General features: G+C 39.1%; 1 protein-coding gene across 1 annotated transcript in view; it reads right to left on the minus strand.

Annotated features, from left to right (window-relative positions):
* SYNE1 (spectrin repeat containing nuclear envelope protein 1) overlaps positions 1 to 25,804 on the minus strand; it is a 329,785-nt gene that overhangs the window by 82,678 nt on the left and 221,303 nt on the right. Inside the window, 14 exon segments of the mRNA XM_042795897.1 lie at positions 3,676 to 3,807; positions 4,256 to 4,429; positions 5,031 to 5,231; positions 6,703 to 6,822; positions 8,542 to 8,643; positions 10,192 to 10,401; positions 11,303 to 11,458; positions 11,621 to 11,752; positions 12,574 to 12,724; positions 13,710 to 13,816; positions 14,424 to 14,558; positions 18,875 to 19,066; positions 20,970 to 21,143; positions 24,679 to 24,873. Of these exon segments, the coding sequence (XP_042651831.1) occupies positions 3,676 to 3,807; positions 4,256 to 4,429; positions 5,031 to 5,231; positions 6,703 to 6,822; positions 8,542 to 8,643; positions 10,192 to 10,401; positions 11,303 to 11,458; positions 11,621 to 11,752; positions 12,574 to 12,724; positions 13,710 to 13,816; positions 14,424 to 14,558; positions 18,875 to 19,066; positions 20,970 to 21,143; positions 24,679 to 24,873 (2,181 nt within the window).

The raw sequence follows: 25,804 nt of genomic DNA on the forward strand, positions 1-25,804 counted from the left end.
CTGCATACAGCGGCGGCAGAAACAAATGCGGGGAAACATCAGATACAGCAGCGCCTAGCTGGATCAAGAACGATCGGACAGTGGGCTTCCGACAGGTCGTTCCAAGGAGCTGAACCGAGATAGAGGGTCGCTCTCTGCAAGGGCTGCTGGCAAGAGCTGCAACTGGTGCCTTAGTCACGGAGCATCAGCAACATATCAAAGGGGGTAGTTTTTTAGTGCCTTAAACAGGGAGCACAAGCCGGCGGGAGTATTTTTAGTGCCTTAAACAGGGAGCACAGGCCAGCGGGAGTATTTTTAGTGCCTTAAACAGGGAGCACAGGCCGGCGGGAGTATTTTTTAGTGCCTTAAACAGGGAGCACAAGCCGGCGGGAGTATTTTTTAGTGCTTTAAACAGGGAGCACAAGCCGGCGGGAGTATTTTTAGTGCCTTAAACAGGGAGCACAGGACGGCGGGAGTATTTTTAGTGCCTTAAACAGGGAGCACAGGCCAGCGGGAGTATTTTTAGTGCCTTAAACAGGGAGCACAGGCCAGCGGGAGTATTTTTAGTGCCTTAAACAGGGAGCACAGGCTGGCGGGAGTATTTTTTAGTGCCTTAAACAGGGAGCACAAGCCAGCGGGAGTATTTTTTTTGCCTTAAGCAGGGAGCAAAGGGCCGACGGTGCCTTAATCAGGGGTGGGTCGGCAGTAACGGTACTGTGCCTTATCCAGGGAGCACAGGACCGGAGGTGCCTTAACCAAGGAGCACCAGGTTGATGAGATGGAACAAGAGGTAGCCCTGGATTTATTACAGCGCTTTTTAGAAAAGCGGGGAGTGGATTGCATAAAATCACTCACGGGTTTAGTAGCATTAGGATGGGTCAAAGGATGTTTTCAGGATCCTAATTCTCTTTTTGATGTCAAGGAGTGGAGACGATTAGGTGATGTTTTGTGGGATATGGCAATTGATGAGGATAAAGCTGCAAGGAAAATGATGAAACCATGGCGGGAGGTGGTGAATAATAGTAAGCGGTGTCAGCTTGAAAAGAACCTTGCAGCTGTGGCAACTGCAAAGTTGGGGGGGGAAAGTTCCACTGTTACCCCAGATAGTGAGGCATCCGGATCTATGCTTTTTGACAGTGATCGCATTCCTGTATCATCAACAGGAGGGCCAGTTACAGTTAATGTGAATAGGGAAAGTCCGGAGGCCAGCCCCCCCCCAGTATCTTTACAGTCATGCTCCCCCCCACCCCCCCCCCTACCTCAGAGGCGGAGGGGCAGAGGGACGATGGCCCCTCGATAATATGTAGCCAACAGGAGGGGCGCGAAGTAGGTGATTTATTGTGGGACGAGACTATCACTGGAGGCAATAAAGGCAGTGAAGCACGACAGCAAGGGGTGGTCTGGCGAACGATCGTAAAAGCTCTGAGGGAGATGCAAGCAGAAAAGAAAGTAGCTGCTGCTGCTATTGCGGCTATCAGCGCTGTACCATCCCCACTGGTACCTGCCGAAACCACTTGTCCGTCACGATTAGTCACCTTCTTCGGGTGTAATCAACAGCTCTGCTCTATTAAGGGCATGTCATCAAGTGTTCCTGTTTGCTCCACCGCGCAAGAAGCGGCAGAGAAATCAGGCGGCGCGGGGGTACCGGGTGGAGCGGCGTGCCACCATAAACTCTGCCCACCCCCCCCCCTTCGGATGGTTCCACCCCTGACAGTGCGTCAGCGTCTGGCTCAGAGAGAAAAGCGGCGGCTCTGGCCGAATTAAAGCAACAGGGTCACACATCGGTAATGGACAGTGACAAAGTCCAAGAACTTGAAAGAAAATTACAGAAGTTAAGCTACAGGACAGAACTCTGCATTTACAATTACAAGAAAAGGAAGCGCTGCCGGCAGCCCCCACCACACCCACTCCCATCACCTTTATCAGAACCAGCTCCGCTTTTAGCTCAGTCCCGATGGAGTGGGGTGATTCATGATGCCTTGTTAAAAGTGGACAGGCATGCTGCTGGAGCGTTGGCCTGCCCGGTAGTGACAACAAATGGGGGACACCTGGGAACTCAAGATCACAAGATTCTCCTCGGGGGGTCTGGAGACTCCTTACGAACTTTACAACTCTGAACTGTCATTTGGGTGTTTCAACATCAACACTGGTATCAAAAACTTGTTCATGTAGTATCAGGTTCATTGTATGTTGTGGGTTCGTTGCAATGTTTAGAACATAGCATGGTGAAACCTGTATTACATTCTGTATTGCATACTCTGTTGTTACAATTGCTGACACTTTTAAAACTGTAAGGATGGTTTTCTTGCTACATAAGACTGAATAAGATTGGAACATGGACTGACAGACTGGTTACGAGACTTGGGAATTTGGAAAATGGACTGATGATGGTTCTAAATCTACAAAGCTTGGAAATTACTGGGTGGCTGAAAGCTTTGTTGATGCACAGACTGGCAATGCTGATTGTCATTATGATAGTCATGATGGTATTGGGGTCTGTGTGGAAATGCTTTATGAATGCTATGATTCAAACATTAAAAGGAGTCTGGATTGTCTAAAAAAGAAAAAGGGGGAAAACCTGGTAGGAATTTTTTTTTTGGGGGGGGGGGATCAGGGTTATGCACTGATCCTACAGGGTTTGGACAATCCAGGCTGGGTCTCTGAGCAGAAAACTGCCCCGTGGTAATCCTGCCCTTGGGGTCACCTGGAAGGGCAAGAAGGAGGAAGTCAATCTAGTGCTTCCTCCCTGTTTGAATGCCTGGATGCACTAACCATAAAGTAGATTTAGTTTGTTCACGCGTACTAACGATGCAGACCTATCACAGCACTTCCAGGTGCGTGATAAGTGCCTTTAGCCAACACACTGTAAGCTTCCATGCTTAAGTTGTGCCTTCTCATGTATTAAGAAAATCTTTGAACGAACGTTAGGGCAGGTTCTGCTCCTACAAAAAGAAAAAGGGGGAATTGTTGGAGAATGGCTCAGAGACAAGGGTCCTGTGCCTTTAGCCAGTAGATTGTAAGCCTGCATGCCTAAGTTGTGCCTTGTCATGTATTAAGAAAATCTTTGAACGAACGTTGGCACAGGCTCTGCTCATACAAAAAGAAAAAGGGGGAATTGTTGGAGAATGGCTCAGAGACAAGGGTCCTGAGCCCACCGAGCAATTGTAAGATCAGAGCCTGCTCTAGCTGCTGATGCTGAGCCTCACTAGGGTTTACCTGCAGCTGCTCGCAGCTGCTGATACAGGAGGAATGTCAAGGACGCTTCAGCCCTGTGTACCGTGGTGTGTCGAAAGCAGGTTAAGGGGAATTAGGAATAGTGGTCTGAGAAACCTAGTGTTATGATAACAGTGGTCTGAGAAACATTGTGTTACGGTACTGTCGTGTATCAAAAACAAGTCAACAGGAATCAGAAATAGTAGCATGAGAAACTTAGTGTTATGAGAAGCTTGTGCTGTAAGCTAACTGCAAGTAGGTGGACCGTGCGAATACGACCTTTAGAGCTTAAGCCAATCAGCTAGTGACTAGTAGGCATAATAATTATCATTGTCTGTAGAAATATATGTACCCTGGACCAATAAAGACACACGTTGATTGATGCTCTATCACCCACACTGAACCCGTCTCAGCGTGTCGTTCGTCCACGGCTCCGCACCTTTCATCCAACTTTCCCATAAAGAATATCTGAAAAGCACCAACCTGAAACAGTGTAATTCGGTCTGTAAGCCTGTCCTCCGTCTCTTCCACCAAACCAACAGTGGGGATGCTACCTTCAACAGACTCCAGCTGTCTGGTAAGTTCCTGGTAATCTTCATCCAGATGCATCCATGTCTGCAATCACAAATTATCCATGTATATGGTGAATATTGAATCCAGGTAGCTAGAATTTTTATTACTTGCTTTCTCGATCTGAAATCCTATAGCTACATCATTGTGAATGTACAGAAGTAACAGTACAAATGTCCAGTGAACCTACAATAAGACAGCATCTCTGTGTCAAGCTCAACTTTTGGTTAGAACACATGGATAATGCTGTCACATTCTCCTTGTAAGCTAAAGCTAAGAAGCTCTTTTAAATTTAGAGGAACACAACTTGAACAACCTCTGAAGGTCACAACAGTTAAATAGCAAAGGTTACACGTAGTATATCAGTGCCCTGTGTGTATGACAAAAGGGATTGATGTCCACCAATTCTGTTCATGCACAGGAAATCAACATTCTAGAATATTCTGGTGATAGATCACAGTGGCAGTAAAGAAAAGACCACAGAAATTCTCACCTCTAGAATGTATTCCAGCTCTACACCTCGTTTATGAGCCAGCTTTAGTACAGCTGAAGCTTGTGTCATTATCTCTGAATGTGGCCGAGTTTCTTTCAAGAGGGCAAAGCTACACATCTTTCTAAAGAGTGTTTCTGTCAGGATCATGTGAGACTCCAATCCCTGAAAATATTCCTGAGAAATTTGGGTGTAAGGGAGAAGGTAAAGAGAGAATAGAAAAGAGAATGTGAAATTGTTACTCAATTCATTACCACAACAACAATTTAAGACAGTAGCAGTACAATCAAGTGTCTGTAGACATAGAATTAGCTAAACTTTTCACTCCACCAACATTTCACAAAATCCCACCCACAATTTAAAAAGGACAATAGCTTTCGGGTATACACCACCAAAAAATTCTGCCTAATAGAAAAATGTGGAAAAGTCTTGTCATATTTTGTGTGTGCTATTAGCAAACTTGAATTTCTGTTGGGAAAAAATGGAGTGGTGGATGAACTTGCTATGTAGCGTGACAGGACAAGAGTTTGAACTTGTTGCTAGAATAAAGAAGAAAATGCAACTACCCGGGTTCACCTTCAACAGAGAATATGAAAGTCATTCAGTCAGAACAGTTCATTGATTCCAATTTAAAATACCTTAAGTTTTAATATATCCTGATTTAATACTGGCATACCATTCTGAAATGTTCCTGAACCTTTAGGAACAGATGATTAGTAATTTGCTGTGTACAAGCTTACAGTCATGATTAATCCTGAAATATGTCACAGTTTCTTACTTTATGTTTGTCAAGTAGCGATCGAACCTCTTCCTTAGAAGCAACAATCATTTTCTGGTCACCAGCCATCTTTTCTTGGCCTGTTTCTATCAGGTCAGCCAGGTCCTGCAAAGCTCTTTCATATTGCCTCTTAAGAGCCAGATTCTGATTCAGGTCACTCCGTCTCGATCCAATGATCATCATCAGCTCATCATACTTATCCTTGGGGGCAAAGAGCAGTAATGGTGATTCTTATTTCACATCGTACACATGTCTTCCTAGAAGCAACCTTACTGTCCCTGTATTCCTCTATGAATACTAGCAGAGTAACATCTATTTCCAGATCAAAAAGACTGTGTAGATAAACTAAAATAGCAACATACTATATTTAGAATACTAAAGCGTAGAAAAAGTGCAGTGTGTATTTCACAGTATGCCCATACTGCCAAATTACAAAACGAGCCAAAAGGAAGAATTTCATAAGTTGCCATGTGTTATTACTCATCTTGTAGACCTCACCTGTAAAAGTGAGAACAACCTACAGATGCTTTTCTTCGTCTGAACAGGATTACTTTCTTGTTTTGGTTTTGAGAACTGTATTCTCAGAACATACATTTCACCATGAGGATAAGCCCATATTAGATCAAGACAACACATCCAGAAACTAATAAATCAAAATATCTCTATGACCATCCACTGCTACAGCACAGTACCCACCCTCAGACTGCAGCTGGCTGTCCTAGCTTTAAAAAGAAAATTGTGAGAAGCACATCTATTAAAAAAGCAAAAGGAAATCTTTTCTTAAAACTGAAATCAAGGGGATGGGGGGGTATCTACACATAATCTGACAGGAAAAAACAAGCAGGAGGCTCTAAGACCAAAAGGATAGAGAATGGGGCAAAAGTAATTTGCACAAACTGTTTGTCATTAACTTTTAATTAAGATCACTGTTTTGTTGGTTTCATAAGTTTGTGGTCCAGTTTCAGCTGTTTTCTTTGCTTCCAATTTATTATTACGTCATTATAAAGGGTAAAATTCAGTTGTACACATTCTCCTTGATCTTTCCTTAAGCATTCATCTGCCTCAGCACCAAACTGCTCACAAAGGAATTTCAACAGCCTTATAGAAGTTCTGGATCAATTGCCCACATGTATCAATTTCAGAGAGCCTTAAGATAGAGCCCTACTACTTTGGTATGGCCAAAACCAAGTCTAACTGAAAGTATGCAGGAACATGAGAGGTATTCTAGTAAAAGCAGAATGTTTCAAGTTTCAAGTCACACTTAGCTATCTATTCTCCTTCATCCTCTTGTTGTTTGATTTTTTTTTTTTTTTTTTGACGACAGATATGAGAGAACTAAACCCCAGATCATAAAACACTGGTGAGAACAGGGGTCAACCTACAGCAGACTTTTACATGTTTTACTTTAACTATTTGAACAGGGAGTTGATAGAAGCTGAAAGAAAACATGTTTTTCTGTGTTTTTATGATTAATACTGCTAATAATTGAGAAGTTAGAAAATTTGAAAATACAAACATAGAAAAACAGGGGAGTCAGAAAGAAAACAGCCTTTATACTCACTGAAATGCTTTTAAATACACTCTCCTAAACTGCCTTATGAATAATAAAAAGGAGCATACTAATACCTTTGATATCACCATACATGTCTAGGGTGGAACTTACGAACCATACCTGGATCTTTGACAGCTCTTGCACAGAAGGTTGGTCAATTTGTAGCTTGTCTACACGCTTCTTTAATTCATTGATTCCAGCATCTAGCTCCTTCAAACCTTCTTCTGCCTGCAGTATGATCTGTATTTGAAAATTACATCATTTAGTTTGAAGGTTTAATAACAGTACTGTAGCTGTCATATGGCAATATTCTTTTCTGTTTTCTGCTAAAAGTATTAATCAGTCCTTCAATCTGCTGAAATTGTAAAGGTTACTATAAAGTAGAAATATTAAGTCAAAGCTGGGAGAGCCCAGCTTGTTTCTTAAATACAATACGGCATTATTATTTTTTTAATAACAAGCTTTTATCATACACTATTTATACCAAATCTTGCTATGAAGTTTGATGTTTTTAATTATAAAGTATAGGCACAAAAAGACTATTAGTTGTTCTAACACCTTCTTTTAAAGCATTCTTTTTCTTAAGACTCTTTCCTGTCATATCTGAGCACAAAGCAGACAACCATCACAGCAGAAAACATGCATGATAACAAAGAGCTATGCATAGTTCTCTTTTAGGACCAGGGTAGGGTCAAAATTACTGTCAAGGAAAAGGACTTGTACATCCCCCTTTTGCACTTGGAAGACTACAACTTAAGAATGCAGTTTGGTATTTTGCAAGTGTATTTATTTTTCGACAGAAGCTATAAGATTTCCTAGGTCTTTCAACCTAGGAGTCTCTGTTGAAGTAATGCATGCAATCTATAAAAAAGTTAAAAGCACATGGTAGACTCCTGTAGTTAAAGTCTTTTGTTATGAGCCTTTCTTGGAAACTGCCTACCCAAATATGCTTAAACTATATATGTAAGTATAACTCCTGACTCTCAGTAATGTGGAGTATGCACAACACAGTTACTAAACAGTGCATGCAGCTAAGCTACCTGGCTGATTAAGGGCCTTTCTACTTTCCCAATCACATCTCAAACAAACAGCAATGCTTTTAAATTTGAATGTTTTATCAGCCAAGGTAGATGTTCAGAAACAAATCAATTCACTTACTTTTGTTACCACATTGTTTTCCTACTTTGTAGTTAAACTAATCATACAGGAAATACATTTTTGCCAGTCTTATGCATCATGGAAGACAGAAGAGAAATACACTGAGTGCCAGCTCTCTTATTCATATAGGATAGTTAAATTCCTTCAAAATTTTATTATCAGGTATATAAAGCCCAGTATTTCTGTTTAGCTGAAGGGTAGGTCACTTCCTCCCAGTCACCTGCTGGCACCAGACATCAGTAGCTTTTGGGTAACAAGAAACATGCATAGAAAGTAGCCCTTAGCATACTTCATTCACTTTCTCATTGGCAAAACAGAAGCAAGGAAACAGGATATATTTTGTCATATTAATAATTAATTATTCCTCACACAATTCCTGATAAAGAAAAAACAATTATTGCCTTAAATTACAATGAATAACAGTCAAAACATTACTATAAACCAGTGCAGAAGAAAGTGCCTTTGGTTTTTAATCACGTGTAACAGTCAAACAATTTAGCCAAACTTTATTGACTTTTTTTGGTTCATTAAAGTTTTCTTTCTTTCAAATACCACCCAGTGTATTCATAATTAGGACAGCTGCAGAGATAAGGAAGAGAAATTTCTGTTTTTAGTTTGTTTCTTTGTTTTTTTCATTTATAAACATGTGTAGTATAGTCTTGGAAGCACTCATTTTCACATACTTTATGTGAACACATATGTTCTCCCATAAAAAGCAACTGTTCTCTAAAATCTCTTTATACTTTGAATAGAAACTTTACCTCTCCCCCCAGTCCCCAAGAAATAAGCATTTGGTAATACCTGCATTTGTTCTGTTTCTGGTCTCTCAACTGCCTCTGCTAGTTTCTGTAGAACTAAATACTTGTTATCAGCCACTGATGTAAACAGGAGCTTCAGATCATTCTACAGGAGGCAACAACAACAAATTATAGCAAATCACAGCAGAAACCAGTTGAAAAATATTTTATGTTTCAAAAAGTTTAAAGTAATAAAAAGTTACAATACCACTGCTAAGGCATAAAATCTATTCAAAATTGGAAGCATCATAATTAGCCAATGCAAAGCATTTAACACTGCTGAAAATCCATACCTGGATATATGAGTTAAAAGCTAAAGCAATTCTTATTCAAAACATAACCTGTGAACACACTTCTGCTTCTGCCTTCCAATTGGATAATTAATTAGCAAGGATCATTAGATTTATTTAACAAAGATATGTTATTCTTGTGTAGCTTATTCAACCACATATGCTTGTAAAGAAGTTACATATACATTTTTAGGCAAGCTTTTTTCATTACAAACTTGAGAAAATATGACAAAGTAAACAAGGCTTCAACACATTACAGGGCTAACTACACATTACAACTTTTAGAGTACCTTATCAGACCAGACACAGAAACATTACTCAACAATTTTGCCAAGCTACAATCAATTATTCTTTTTTTTTTTTTTAATGCATTCATCCCAACAGAAAATTATATACACATTTTTCTAAGACTTTCAGCATTATATAAGGGGTGCATTACAGGTTTGGTTTTTTTTTGTTTTTTTTTTTTTTTTTTAAGCAGTAATTCTTTTAAATACTAAATTTCTCTGATATAACAATAGTGCACGGGATACTAATCAACTTGTCTGCTTTCTTCAGCAAAGGAAGGCCTTTCCTTGAAAAATGTTTAAATATTTTTTCCTGTCTACTGCAGAGGAAAGATTATGGAGTTTGGAAATAAATCCTGTAGTAACAACCTAGAAATGATGACCCCAACCTAAAGATAACAGGAATTTATTTTATATATTTTTTTTGTTGTAATTATGTTTTTTCATTAAAACTAAACCATACTGGAGGCTTTATATAATAAAAATAGGAGAGAAGGTAGAGACCAAGTAAGATCTGAAAGCATTTCTGAACTCTGAAAAGATTTCTAAAAGTGCATGTTTCTCCACTCATCTTAATTTTTTCTGATTTGCTTAATACAGATAGCTTGAGATACAAACTCTTATAGAGTAACAGGATGGATTAAAGATGGTCAGTAGCGTGGGAATCGGTATTATATTTTCTACCCTATCTCAGCTAATTAAAAACAGTGTACTCTATCATTTAGGCAATTACAAAATATATAGAGTAGAACTCTACAGTTGCTTTTTCTCCTTTAAGAATAGCAGTCAACAATTTCCTTTTATGTAATGCTATCAGGGTGAGAAAGCATGGGATGAATGATCACTTTATAATAATTGCATGAGTTGCAGAAGGCTGCTAGCAGAGAGTTTAAATTCTGGATCATGATTTGGGTGCCAAGTTTTGCATAGCTTAAAAAAGTTTGATTTTTCAGTGAAAACCTGTGACAACTTTATTGTTTTGATTTGGCACCAAAAAATCTCATTGCTTTGGGAACCACATCCTTTATATGCCCATCTGACATTTACCCTGTTAATTCCTTCAGATAAGCATCATACCTTGAAAGTCCCTATTTGCTGGAGCCGTCCTTTCATCTGATGGCATCTCTGGTTTATTACTGACTCCAGTAAGGCCAGTCTTCTCAGGAGACAATCCAAAGTGTCTTCTATAATATCCCTATTATCACTATTCTCAGGAAATATCTGAGCAAATAAATTCTTGTTCTTATTAATTTCTTCTGTTATATCTTCAATTTCTTTGGCAAGAGACTGATTTTGTAGGAAGCAAAACAAAGTGGCAATCAGACATTCTGGAAACCAGGCAAACATATTTCTGTAGCCATTGTGAATCTTGCAGAGATGCAGTGACTTTTTTACATTGTTAATATACACACAATAGACAAAGTTATGCAGTTATGGTATCTCTGATACCAAAAGATCCCAGACTACTCTGAGGAAAACACATGCTGAAACAAAATGATGTAGAATCATAAAATGATAGAACGGTTTGGGTTGCAAGGGACCTTTAAAGGTCATCTAGTTCCAACCGTGCTGCCACAGGCAGGGACACCTTCCACCAGCCCAGGTTGCTCCCAGCCCCGTCCAGCCTGGCCTGGAACCTTTCCGGGGGAGAGGGGCAGCCACAGCTGCTCTGGGCAACGTGCCGGTGTTTCACCATCCTCATTATAAAAAATTTCTTCCCTACATCTAGTCTGAAACTACCCTCTTTTAGTTTAAAACCATTACCACTGTCCTATCATCTCTCTCTCTTTCCCTCTTCCGACACTCCCTCTCTTTCCCTCCCCTCCCCCCCATTTCATGTTAATGAATTTGTACCCTTTCTATATCCCAGAACATTCCTCCTTCTTTTTCACTTTATTTCAACTTTAACAATATGGTGTTGCTAATACATATCAAAGAAGTTAAACAGAAGACAGAGTCTATGTTTAATTCTCTTCTCACCAAGCAAAATTTGAGTGAGGTGCTGCTTTCTGCAAAGTTCTCTATACAGTCAATAAAGTTACTTCTAACAATAGCAGAATACTGCAGTCACATAGAGATTCTGACAGTGACATGTCACTTATCCAGGATTCTAATACTTTTTTTTCTAAACACTACATAAAATGTATTCATATGGCAATTTAAAGGAAGTCCTTAATGGATTCCTTACCTCTTGCTTGCAGAGGTATGTTTCTGTTTCTCCCTCTGTCAACAGAGCTGTAGCAACAAAGACCTGTTCTTCCACACCATCTAGCCATGAGGAGGTGGCTGTGACACCATCATGCAGCTTCTGTTCAAGAAGAAGGCTCTCTTCCACCTGTCCAGCCTGAGCAAAAGGAACCAAAGAAGTTCAGAGCAGAAGTACAAGATACTCTTTCAAACATTCAATATTTGGGAAAGGGCTGGATGTCCAGGTGGGAGCTAGAGGATTTTTCATTGTAAATGTGGTTCTGCTGGAGGATAGGTGTAAAGACAATTGAAATGTTACCTCAGATGACGCATCTTCAAAGGCCTGATGCAATTCAACCAATACTGGTAACACTGAGGATTTATATTCATCTTCTCCTTCCTCCTTATACAAAGGCATTCCAGATATCAGTCTGTTTGGTCTGCTATAAAGCTGATGAGAGAGAAGTACTAATTAGGTTGCTTCTACCATATATAGGGCACAAAATTCAGCTATACAGATTGTACTGCTGACTGAGGATATCACCAAATAATGCTCATGATTGTCTCATGACTGTTCTGTGTCATGAACATCTTGAATAAAAGATTGCTGAACAGGAGGTTCACTAGAAATGCAGGATAAATACTTGTGGCTAGAATTAGCAATGACTTGTTTTTATCAAAAACCAATTAGTTATTGTTGAATGAATAAAAGATATTTAAAACTCTGGAAGCTGAGTTTAATGTAGTGTTATATAAAGAATACTGGGCCTTGGTCTATTAATAATAAAATGGAGGATGCATGTTAATATAGATCTTGGGTTGTCCCCAGTTTAGTTGACTAATCCCTGTTTCTTTCAGTAAAAATTCTGTGGCTGGAATCACTTGTTTCTCTGTCACATGTCCACTAAGATCAAGAATTTAATGTAACCAATAATTACAAACTGAAAATACCAGTTTTTCCTCTAAGTTGTTGACAGAGTACTGGTCAATTCCAGACGGATGATTTATTACAGAATTATCCTGGGTTAGGTAAGTAGATCAAAATTCTGTCTGAGCCCTTTCTTCCTGTCTACTTTATTCACCTGAATGGTAGTGCAATTCAAATCACTTTGAACACAAGCAGTGCTAGTGCCAATATTTAATAGTTTTTAAAGTTCCATATTTTTTGCATTAACTACATCACCTTAATGCATCTGCTACACACATACTGTACCTCATGCTGTGACAACTGCTTTCATAGTGAAAATGCAAAGAGAAATTAAAAATAGCTACCAGCTGTTCTTGTTCCAAAGCTTTCTGGAGCAGTCTCTGCTTGGTATTGAATTCCCGGTACAGGCTTTCCCATTTCACCTTCATCTGTTCTTCAGATGATGGCTTCTCACCTTCCAAGCCTAATTCCTCAGAGAGTATATCAGGCCTGTCGCTGAATGGGAACATGTATAAACGTTTAACAAATACAAAAGTTATAACTGTATAGGGTGTTTATTTCCTCTTTCAATTAGGAAATTCTACATTTAAATTCAGTGCTTATTTTTAAAGCTTTAACTTTTTTTTTTTTTTTTTTCAGATAGTAAGACAAAGGCTGGTTTGCTGCAGCAAGTTCTTGCCTGATGGGATAAAATGTACTTTCTAAGAAACTGTTTAGACTTGCAAATACCCATATTAAGTAAAAACCCCCAAAACAGACTGATATACTACAATGAAATTTAACCCTTAAATAAGCTTTACTTCAAAGCATGAAATTAAAAAAATATTTTGACTCCTTCCTGACCTCCTCTCTCAAAATGCCAGACATACCCTGATATTTTAAGGCAGGATGAGCATATGAGTTCAGCTTTGATAAGCAGTAAATGAAGTTCAGCATTTTCTGTTTGATTTTTTTTGTTTGTTTCTATAGTACTATATATTATGTGACCGAAGGAAGCCTCAATCAGAAGAAGATAAGTAGTCTCCAGCATTGTAATAAAAAACCACAATGAATTGACACAAATGCTGAGGAAAAGAACTTACAGAGTACAGCAAGCACTCCCTATGCCTAAGTCTTGCTTCTGCTGCTTCATGAACTACCTTCATGTTTTAGAATTTGGCATGCTGGAGGAGCCACAAATGTGCTCACTACTACTGAAATACATCAGGGAAGTATTTTAACTGAAGGGTTGACTATTTCTGGATTCTTAAGCTGATAATGTTCCCCCTGGTTTCACCTGAAGGTGATCTATTAGCACAAAACAGTTTGTGTAACCATATTGTCAGATCCCTGAATTATAAACTAGGACTCCAGTATCCTAGGTACTGTATAAAAATGATAAAACAAAAATTAGAGGATTATATGCAGAAGAGGGATGTAAACATAAGGATGACAAAGGACAGTCATAGAAATTTACTTTGCAGAACACATGACCACACACCTTATGCACAGGCCTTCTGGACCACCTTGCTGTGTTAGGATTTCTTCTCCACGGCATGCTACTGACCGAAGCAGATTCTTCTGCTCTTCTAGCTCTTGTTCCAGCTCCTAGCATAGTAAGTTACAAAACCCAAAACAAACCTCAAACAGGTTGTTTTTGCCTTCAAAGGATATGTTGATATTGTATAACAGCCATGCAAAGATAGCTGAACTATTTCTGATAGGGCTTGCTTAAGCACCAAAAGCAGTGTAAAATCTCCAACCAGGGACACAGAAGAATTGGGGACATAAACTGGATTGTTGAAGTAATTGACTAGTGCAATGCAGTTTATGGAACCTAACCTAGTGGTGTATCATACAACACAATATACCTTATAATGTGTGCATGTTTGCTTCTACGAAAACAATGTTGATTAATATTTTGAGCAAATACCATCATCTCCTTAGAATAACTTTAAGGGCTGAGTCAATTTAATTCTACTACTGGACAATGGAAGTATAGACTGATTAAGTGAGTTGACCATGGTCACCAAGGAAGTCTAGTCTGCCTGGCTGTTACAGATAATAAATAGTGAGCTCAGATGCATCATTACAAAACACTGAGGAAGAAACAGTGTAAAAATGAAGATTTCAGAGGAAATATTAACAAGAATGGCTCAGCTATAGTGTAAAGCACAATCTAAAGATGTAAGTAAAATAAATACAAAAGACCAACTTTCTGTTGCTGCAGGGTGCTCTGCTGTTGCTGTGAGCGAGTGGTTCTTGCTTGTGCCAGCCATTCTTGGACACTGGGGCTCTGTGAGGAAACAAAGTCCAAATCGCTCTCCTCCTTTTCTTGTAACGATCCCTGCTTTAAGAGAAAGAAATATTTTACAATATCTCTTATATCGCTAGAGAACTGGCAGGTCCAGCTCAACCCAAAAGTACATGTAGTGCCACCTTCCACCTCTTGAGCTGCTGGCTCACATAAATTCTAAAGTGAGCAATGATTTAGTTTTTTGACTGGTCATTGATTACTAGCAAGAAAGCATCCCTAAAAACGTAAAAATAAATATGCACCACTGCAGTGAGCAGAATCGGAGACGAGAGATCAGAGAGCATGAACTGATGTGTTTCTGAAGACTGTCCTGCTTCTCCTAAAAAGCAGCGTTGATCTGTAATGGAGGTTGCAGCTTTATCTGGCAATGCAGGGGATCAATGTGTTGTTTCTGTCAGGTTTTTTTCTCTAACTCAAAATGAGAGAATACTGTTTGTTATTCTGGTAAAAAACTACTTATTACTAAGTACATAACTCTATCCGTGGTTGGCAGAAACACAGTCAGTTAACAGTACATAATCACAGATTTTGTAATATGAACAGGGAGGACAATAAGAGAGACCAAACCACAGAATGTTATAATAGAAGAGCAAAAGCAACAGTTCCTTCATTTCATACTTCTGTCACGATGTTTTTCCAACATAAGTGATTAGACAGGCCTTCTGCGTAAGCAAAGCAAAAAAGAGTAAACGACTTAATAGTTCCAAAAACTGCTTTAGCAACTTCTTGATTATAGAAATACATGTTGGCTGTAAAACTAAATAATTCTGGCAGCCAATGTATTTAAATTTAGGGATTTTAACACACTAGGCCTAACATTAAAGACAGACTTGTAGGTCTGGCTACTTAGATCTACACACTTCTCTGGATTTACTTAATATTACTTGCAGGCACATGATGACTGTAGTTTGCACTTTTTTTTTTTTTTTTTTTTTTTTTTTAAAGCTTCAAGAGCTAAAGATGGGGCTTAATTCCTCTCCCATTTTGTCTATATATCTAATTTCTATAAGATTCATATCTTGCCCATGATTCAGCTTCTAAATAGAATAAGAGCACCAAATCGTTCACACATTACAGCAGGCTCTCCAAAACAAAAACAAGTTCCACCTTCCAGAGAGACTTTGTCTCGAATCAGGCACAGACCAGCAGGGCTGAAGGTGTCTGAGGAAAATCCTCGTCTCACCTGATGCTCCTTATATCTAACAACTGGGATGGACCTCTGCCACTAGTGTCCCTGGCACCAGGCACTGAAACTGCAGAGTTTTGCTAAATAGTAGGAGTTAGGTGTAAGATTTCAATTTTTGGGGATGACGAGTATACTGGAGTTGAAAGGACTGATTAGTGTTAGAGGATATAAACTGTGAGACAAGCAAAACAAGCAAGCAGGTATCTACAGTTGGAAAGAACCATCAGCCCTTGCCCTGTGAAGTAGTTTTCTCTAAGGATTCAGTTTGCAGCTCAACTGTGATACTTTGTAGGAACAAGTTTCTAGAAAAGCTGATGTGGTCAGAATGTGAACAATGCCATTATGGGATATCAGATTAGGCAAAGAAAATATTATGTGAGGGATAAATATGGTCTGGAATTTTAATTTTAATTTTTCTATTCAAAATGAGGAAAAAATACAATATTCCTGTAAATTGTTTAAAAAAAAAATCCACTTAATTTCATATGCTCTAGGGACAATAGCTGTTCACCTTCTAAATTCCTTTAGAGAACAGTATCTAGTTCTTTATTGCATTTGGGCAGGCTGATTGATTTCAGTCAGGTTTTGAGTCTCCTTCAGGAGTAGGGTTGAGCAGCTACAATTTTGGAGTTATACTAAGACAAATAAATAGTAGTCCCCCCGTTACCACTGTAGCTAAGCGTGTAAAAGGGATTGTGGCATTTGTGGATGTAATGAGGTTTTACAAATATGCTATTATGCATACTTTTTAGATCAAAATTATTTGTGAACCAGATTTTAACGTTCTCAAATCACGAATATAAGTCTGAAAAAATACACTTGCATTTTCATTGGAATTCTGTCTGAAGGAACTGTATTACATTTCCTTTAAATTGCCAGGGAAATAAATGCTTGAAGCTTTCATTCCTTGGGACTATCCACTCCAGCACAGAAATAATTGGAAAACCCTTGAAGAAAATTGTGATAAAATTGATCTTTCAAAGGAGTTCAGAATTGTATAAACTAATATCAGGCATACTCGTCTTGTGGAACTGAAGTCATCCCCGTCCCACAGAGACTTTTTAATAAAAAGTAAAGAAACACTATATATTTTTTTTACTGCAGAATTCATTCTACTTCTTTGTTTTATAGGGAGTCTATTTATGTTTATTGTCTCTAAGTCACAGAATTTAGAAGATAACAGTAATAAGGCAATGTTCTGTATATCTTTCAAAGTGCTTGAAAAATGCCACATTCGGAGTCAATGTAGTGTGGGACTCTCCTGATATACTATGTTTCTGATTAGTTCCACTGCTTTATTTTATGAATAAAGGAGTTGGTCTCCAAATCACATTTTCCATATAATTAGTGACATGAATTAATTAAAAATAGAAGAAAAACTGAAATTGCTGCAAGGAAGTCACAGAATCTCACACTGGCTCCCAAAAAGCCTTGTGCCACAGGAATAACAGATATGCCGAAATACTGCTCTAGGGAAATATAGCTATTTTTTACAATGCTCTTGGTCTTGCAGTGCAACTTGGGAGGATCCTTCCTTTTCTGGGTGCAGGCTGGTCTACGCCTCTGGGCAACTGCAGGGTTATCAGTGCATCTAGAGACATATATAAATCTCAGTTTCTCACCTGCATGTGCAACAGCGATGCTAGCATGTAGTATTTTTCAGGGTTAATAAAGGCAGCGGATAGAGTTAGTGCATTTTGGGGCATCTGATGCTCTGAGCCTCAGTCCATATAAAATACTTTATGCCTGACTGTTTTGAAAAAGGCATTACAGAATTTCTCATTTAAAAAAAAATTTCTCAATGAAAATCTGAAGATGTTATATGGCCTATATCTATTTTCTTCCATGATCCGTAAGTGAAGTCCAAAAAAGGTCTGCAATTCAGAAAGAAACTTCAGTCTTGCATGCATATAGCATCTTAAATGATTCCTAGTCTACATCTGGAAATTATTTTGTTGTTATTTTTGATATTAGAAAAGCATCCAAAAGGCTGCTTTAAAAGTTTAAGTAAACTAAATCATACCACTGTCTTTTAAAAGGCAGCATGCATATTTTAAAATGAAGCAAAAAAGTCTGTGATGCCTTTTCCCTTCACAAGTAATGTATCAGAATGTAGCATTATACACCTACATGCTGTTGATAGCACTTTTCATTTGCCCAGTCATGAGGCTTAATATGCAAAAATAACATTAAAGTTACTTCATCTTAGAGGCAATAGGAATAAACACTTGGGTTTTTTCCTTCCTCTTTTTTTTTGTCTGTGTGTGTTTGTTGGGGTTTTTTTATGAAGCTATGTTAAGTTTTATAGTTATCCAGTTGCTTTGGACTAAAAATAGTTCTTAGCATGTCAAGTGATTTCTCAAGCTAACCTCTCAGTAGATTCTAATCTGCATTACAAGCTAGAAATCTTTGAAGTTTATCATGTTTAATTTGCACAGCAAAGCTCAGAAACAATGCAAAAGTAAAAGGGAGGAGGGAGTCACAGCAGGGCAAGCAAATTCAAAACCAGTCAGTCACATTACATGGTTGGGTTTCTTGTATGTATTCGCTTCTTCACGTGCTAGTTTAACCTAAAGAATGACCAAAACCAACTGTTAAAGAAAATGAACTAGTGGCAACAAGCAGACCAATGCTGCTAGGAATAGAAACCTAGGACAAGACTGAGGTTAAATGTATCTTTGTTTATATAATATTTTGTTTGGTGTCATGATGCCACTGATTATTAGCCATATTTTAAAACATTTTGTTATCTTGATGTTATCTGTTCAATGTGTTCTGTATGCTGTATGGAGGAACGCACATCTTTAGGATTGTTCTTTTGTTGGGGGAGGGATCCTGCCCCAGAACACATGCAATCTAAAGAGACTAGGAACAGTAATAGAGTAGATCCAGACCAAACTAATCATCTATCTACTTTATTGTCCTTTCAGTGAAGATAGTGAGGTTAGGATAGTTTCATGATGAAGTGGTGCTGTTAACTTGAAAATTATAAGCCTGATAGGCAGTTCTTTATTTTGGAGTGTAACTCCATTTACTAACTAAAGATGAGCAGCTCAAACTAAATGAGTAGAATACTTTTACTCCTTTTCCCAGTTGCATAAAACTGCTGTGAAATCCCCCAAACTCCTGCCCACCGCGAAGGCAGCTGGAAAGAGCCACTTACCCGAATGTTGGTCTGTTTGTCATGAAGCACTCTCTGCAGCTCCAGAAGGCTGCTCTTCAGCATCCTGAGCTTCACAGCCAGCTGCTCTGCCTCATCCTTGGTGTGAGCCTTCCCCTCCATAAGCAAGTTCTCATTGTGCACAGACAACTCTGACAAGGCTACCACCTTCTGCTCTATCTCAACCAGCATGTTCTGCAGCAGCAAAAAGAATGAACCCAATTCATACATTTTCCAGCATCCGTCACACTTTCTGGGAAGATGACCTGTGGCCTACCTCACTTGTCACCAAGCTAAGGGCAAGTCAAATTATTATTGTTCTACCTTCCAGTCCCTTTCAGAGTCCTTAGGAATATGCTTACAGATACTTCTGCCATTTCTGTTTGCAACTTTTTTCAAAATAGGAAATTAAAAGTTATTTGAAACAAAGGATTTGTTGTAGAGGAGATGCTCTTTATTTGCACATTAAAGGTGTGGCTAAGATGCTAGACTGGTATCCATAATGACAAGAAACAGAGCATGCAGGTAGAGTTACTTCTTTCCTCTTCTTTCATATACATTTAGTGAAATGCTTCCTACCTCCCTCGTATGTGTTGTTCTGGCTGCATTGATAAGCTTCTCTTCTCACTTTTGCTCTTTCCAATTGGTGCATGATGGATTTAAGGATTTTTGTATAATCCTCTTTAGTCTAAAGAGACACTTAAAGTGACAAATCTCTGGCATGTGTATTCTTAAAAGCTACTTTCCCGACGTTCCATTAACCATTCGTATATAATAGCCATAGCACATATTTTGATCTTCCACAATCAGAGCTCAAAAATTCCTGCTCAAAAACCTAGCCTGACATCAAATGTTTTTGTTTCCATAGCAACCATCAAGTATAAACTTACAAATATTTATCCTGAAGAAATGTGTGCACAGTAAGATAGCCAGAGTCTCTAAAAAGTGGAAGAAAATATAGGACTTTATATAAAACTTACGGTATTAAGATTTTAAGAACCAGCAAAAGAACAGCAGTATGAATTTTTCCACAAAGGTAACTGTTCTTTTTAATTTTGAGTTTCCTTCAGATCATATTAAAAAAAGTACTGTTTTGTTTAAATTCACAGGGTTTATCTATATACAACAAACAGCTCCCAAGGACAGGAGATGAAAGAACACTTGAGACTGAGCAGACTGAAAATTCCAATAATGAAGCGGTGTTGGTGGAAATTTAACTAGATGTTTAATTCATCAGACTTATGTGAAACCTAACTCCCATTTATCCTAAAATAGTCAAGATCCTCATTCTTTAATATGAAAAGGGATCTTTTGTCCATCTGTCTCTTGTCTATCTTGTAATTTTAATTATAATGATCATACAGTTCTAAACCCTCATTTAAAAATTGAAAACTCCCACTAATTTGAGAACCCGGATGTTGTGACTGATCCAAGTCTTGCTAATGAAAGTATATGCAATTACTCCTATTGCAGCAAAATATTTCTCCTCAGTTGTTTTGGCATTGATTAATATTAAATTAATCAAAATAGTAACTACTGATGACCATACTTTACTTTTGAATGTGAGTAGGGATTCCTCCTGAAGAAAACACAACACTTGTCCAAGTTACCACTGCTAGTGCAAGTGTGTTCTTCAGCTGGAAAAGGAGGGGTAGGAAAGGGCATTGCAGGTGTTTTCATACCTATCAAGTGAGCTGTTCAACAGCTCTAGCTTGAATGGATGGAAAACAGTAAGTGAAACAAACACAAGGCCTTTAAAGCAAAACAAAATGCTCTCCAAAAGTTGTAGAGCTTCAAGTGGTCTTGTAGTCAGGATATCTTGTTTTCTTATTGCTATGTTTACATGCACTTTCTAAAGCACTGATTGCAATCTTTAACAAGAAATGAAGAACAGGCTATATTTTATCTCAGAAATCATTGATGGAGCTAACTGAGCATGTATGAGGTCCTAAGGATCTCAGGACCTTCTTCCCCACTGATATGCTGGCTCATCCCACTCAATAATGGTCTTAACATTAATGCTCCATATTTGCCTCTTCATTCAGATGGAACTATGTCCATCCAGTTCATCTAAACATTACAGGACTGATAATTTTACCTGACAGTCTACCAGCTGCGTTTCCATGTCCATAGGTTCCTCAGCAGTAACCAGACTGGTGTCCAGCGTTGCTCGAGTATTGAGTAGCCAGTGATCAAGCTCATCAGCTTCACAACGGTACCTTTGAAGAGCCTGCTCTTGCCGCTGCTCTTCCAGCTGCTCGTTCAGTTTTTCCTACAGGTACAAATTATATTTTACTTTTTAAAAGAAATATACCACAACAGTCACTTTTAAAAAATTTTCCCTCTCTGTCTCTCACAATTTCTGCATAGTATTTTTAAGCCATAATAAGCCCTTTCTTTCATAAGTTGGAAACCTTTAAAAAATATTATTTTTTTTCAACTGACAAGCATGCTCTTCTGGTGATTGAAATCCTGTTTCAGTTCAGTCACTGTATTTCTTCTACTTCCTTAAGTAGATCTCTTCTATTACAGCTTTCTAAAGGTGAAGTCATTTCTGTCACCTCTTGCTGCTCTCCTTTAGGTTCCCCCCCACATTGATTCAGTTTGCTGAACTAGCACAGCACTGTTTGCTGAGGGAGAAAGACGCACAGGGACACAGCTGGGAGTAGGCTGCAGGGAAAGGAGAGCAGCTTTGCCTTATTTGGCAGCAGGAGGCTCTTAGATAGCTTTATTGTCTCTCAAGAGAGACACGAGAGGTGTACTTCAAGGACCTGAGAGAATACTGGTGGGCCTTTGGTGTAGCCACTGTGGGTAAAGGGAAGACTGAAGAGTCATCTACCTTGTCTGGCCTCTTGGAGGATCCCTGTGCCATGGGGTGTGGAAGGACACTAAGCTCCAACGGCTGCTGCAGCAACAGCATCGCAGCAACACAGACTCCCTGGCTCCATCCGTCAGCTGGTCCATCCATTGGACAGACAGGGAGTCTGTGGTCAGCCAGACTCGCTCACCTTTTAATAGACCCATACGAATTTGAAAACTGGCCGAACAGCTGGGTCCAGAGGGGTGGTGATCAGTGGCACAAAGTCTAGTGAGACAGAGGCCAGTAACAAGCAAGTTTACTGATGCCACAAAATGGGAGGAGTGACTGATACACCAGAGGGTTGTGCTGCCATCCAGATGGACCCTGACAGGCTGAAGAAATGGGCTAACAGGAACCTCATGAAGTTGAGCAAAGGGAAGTGCAAAGTCCTGCACCTGGGGAGAAACAACCCCAGGCACCAGTACATGCTGGAGGTCAACCAGCTGGAAAGCAGCTTGGCAGAAACAGACCTGGAGGTCCTGGTGGACACCAAGCTGAACATGAGCCAGCAATGGGCTCTTGTGGCAAAGAAGGCTAATGGTATCCCGGCCTGTATTAGGAGTGTTGCCTGCAGGTTGAGGGAGGTGATCCTTCCCCTCTACTTAACACTTGTAAGTCCACACCTGAAGTACTGTGTCCAGTTCTAGGCTCCCTAGTACAAAAGAGATACATAGCTCTGGAGAGAGTAGAGGGGATTTGGGGAATAAGAAACAGATAGAATGGGATGGTCAGAGGATACTTAGATATATCAGATAATGCGGAACCAAAGCATGTTGCAAATGGTATGGAACAAGGGGAGAAGATTGTACTGGATCTGGCTGGGATGGTGTTAACTTCGTCATAGCCTGTGTGACGCTGTGCTTTGCAACTGTGGTTAAAGCTGTGCTGATAACACAGCAATGTTTTGGCTATTGCTGAACAGTGCTTGCACAGCATTAAGTTTCCTTTCCAGTTGCCCCTCACAAAGGCCAGTAGGCTGGGGGTGGGCAAAAAGCTGGGAGAGGACATAGCCAGGACAGCTGACCTGAACTGACCAAAGGGATGTTCCACATCACATGACAACATGCTCAGCAATAAAAGCTCGGGAAAAGGGGTGGAGGGGTGGGGGAACGGAAGGGGTCATTTATGGTTATGGCGTTTGCCTTCCCAAGCAACTGCTACATATGCTGAGACCCTGCTTTCCAGAAAAGTGGAGAAATAGCTGCCTGCTGATGGAGAATTAGTGAAAAAGTTCCTTATTTTCCTTTGTTTGCATGCATAGCTTTTCCTTACCCTATTAAGCTGTCATTATCTCGATCCATGAGTCTTTTTGCCTGCCTTCTATCTTTTCCCCATCCCACAGGAGAGGGGAGTGAGGGTGGGTGTTTGGCTGCTGTACAGGGCCAACCTACCACACTTCTGCAAGGACATTCAGACCTGTATGTGCAGAGCAAATCCTTCACACAGGGAAATGTTTACATGGCTTTTCTTAATGTTTAATTTTAATGGGAAAATTAATAATTGCATGTTAGAATAATTTAAAGAATAATGATAGTTGTTAAGTGTCTCAAATAACCCAAAGCTGAACAGTTCTCAAATTCTAGTTATTTAAATTAGGTTCACAGAAAGAATGATATTACCAATCCACATTCTCAACAGCAAAATATTTTCATTACCTGTTCTATTTATATTTCTACATTTACATCCCTGAAGTGTTCTGGAATATTTTATCTGTAAAATCAGAGCTATAAGGTGCACAGGTTAAATTACTGAATATTGTTTACATACCATACATATTTCTTCACAAGGATTAGTGGGGCATACTCTTGTATCAAAGTAACTGTCAGAACCGTAGTTAAAAATAGTATATTTGACTCATGCTTTATCTTGAAATTATTAGCATCTCCTCCTAAGTACCACTGAGAAGTGTGTAAGATCCTGTATGGAGTGGAAGCTATAAACAGTAAGATGTCTATTCTAATTCCAGCTCCTTATTTTTATGTAAAAGCCATTTTTCCTGTGAGAAGGAAAAACCTAATGTAATTTTTTAAGAATAACAAAGATATTTTCTAAGGACCTGTTCACTGTCTCAGGTGACTGCACAGAACTAATGCAGCTGATGTACTCTGGAACTGCCCTGTAACCCAGGTAGATCCACAATACCAATTCTCACTCAGTCTCTCAGAATTGATTGATACTGGAAATCATGAAGGCAGCAGTTGCTGTGTTTGTGAATTCACTGCTGCAGTTCTTAGCAGTACAATAGTAGAGCTGCCCTGTAGTGTTCAAAGTAGTCAAACTGTAGCCAGCTTTAGTGTGACTGCATTTTCTCACCTGTATAATATACACAGCAACATTCCTATATGTAAAGGACTTTGTTAAAATCATCTTAGCATTAAAGAATTTTTGGTAAAGCTCGTAGACAAAGAAATAATCTTCCATGATAAAAGTTTGCATGCAAATGACTGGGAAGATGAGTGTAGACAACAGTGCAACAGTTTGGAAGAGGTGTTATTTCTTGTTTTAAGTTTTCCCCCTTCTCTTCTTTCCCAGTCTGTACAGGAGACTCCTCAGAAGTTTACTGTAGATAACATGACTTTTAATACCCGCACTTGATTACTTCTCCTGTGGAGAACAAGGAATACCAAGGGAACCTACTGAGAAAATGTCAATGCGGGTATTAAAACCCCCTTATTTATGTATATATAAAATATGACTCCTCCAGTGTGTTTCCAAGTTCCTTCTGGTTAATTATTACCTAGCATTAAGATGAGGGGCTTACTAAAAAACAACAGTGATTTTTTAGTGAAAGGGATTGTGAGAAATGAGCAGAACTGAAAATTACTTTTTTAATTATCATCATTCAATGGTGACTAAGGACTTTGGTGGAAGTATAGGTCTGCCAAAAGTGCCTCTCAAAATCTGGAATGGGACTGAAAAGACCCACTCCTAGAGGTTTTTGTTGTACCTCTAATAGTTGTCGTTTTCCTGATGCCTTCATTCGAATTGTGGCCATTCGTTCTGCCAAGACCGTGAGAGTGGACTGCAATGCCAGCTGATCAGCAGCTTCTGCATCCAGTGGTTCTGAAACCAGCTCGTGGGCTAATGATGTCTGAAGCTCAGCGATTTCTTCTTGTAACATCAAAATCTCATCCATCAATGCCTATTTAGAAATGAGAGCAGAGAAATTGTTTGCTTCATTTATCAGTGAGAAGAAAGCATCTCAGGAGGCATAGGCTTAATATAAACTTCAAGGTGACTGTCCCAAGGGAGCATGAGGAACACAGAGTAGTGCAATATATGTCACTCCTTGTTTGGTAGAGTCAGAATTCAGAAGGACTGAGTCCTGCTTTTAGATGCTCAAGATAGGATCATGCAGCTAAAAAACAAAATATGGATTTAATTACTTATCTTGAATTTCAAACATATCATGAGAAGGAACTCTTTTGGAAATATTATACATACAGATTTATTCTTCCAGCAAATTTTCTGCAGGGTCTTCTAGTAGATACAGTGAAGATAATGAACAAGTAAGTGAGTGTGTTTTTGTGAGAGAGAAACAGGAGCATGAGTTAGCTTCCAGCCTAGAACTTACTATCTGGACAAAGAACATCCAGCATTGTATATAAACATCCAGAGATTAACTCCATGGTGTAAAGCAGTTCCTACTATCATTCTTATCCTATAAATCAGTTTCCAAGATACCTAACAACAGGATGCTGCATTACCAATACCTTAGAACAGATACTTTACTTTCATGTCTGATAGTATATACACATTCAATGCACAGGACATCACACAGTGCTACAAAAGCCAAATTTTATCATTTGCAGGTCATGGAGTTCCTACCGAAATGAGAACCAGTCCCACAAGACAGTTTCAAGCTATCAGACAGAAGGCTTAGATGATTACAACCTGGACATATGTCAGATTGGTTACTTGATAAAGTATCTTCTTATTATGCAGAGCATCATTTCTCAAGACTTCGCCTGGGAAGGAATTTCTTGTGTGCTTTGGCTTGTTTGTTTTGTTTAACAAGGCAAAGACTGTATTTACATCAATTTACAATGCATCAGTATTGGTTATGGTCTTAG

The sequence above is a fragment of the Tyto alba genome, unplaced genomic scaffold (assembly GCF_018691265.1).
Source record: "Tyto alba isolate M040663 unplaced genomic scaffold, T.alba_DEE_v4.0 Super-Scaffold_22, whole genome shotgun sequence".
NCBI classification, from domain to species: domain Eukaryota; kingdom Metazoa; phylum Chordata; class Aves; order Strigiformes; family Tytonidae; genus Tyto; species Tyto alba.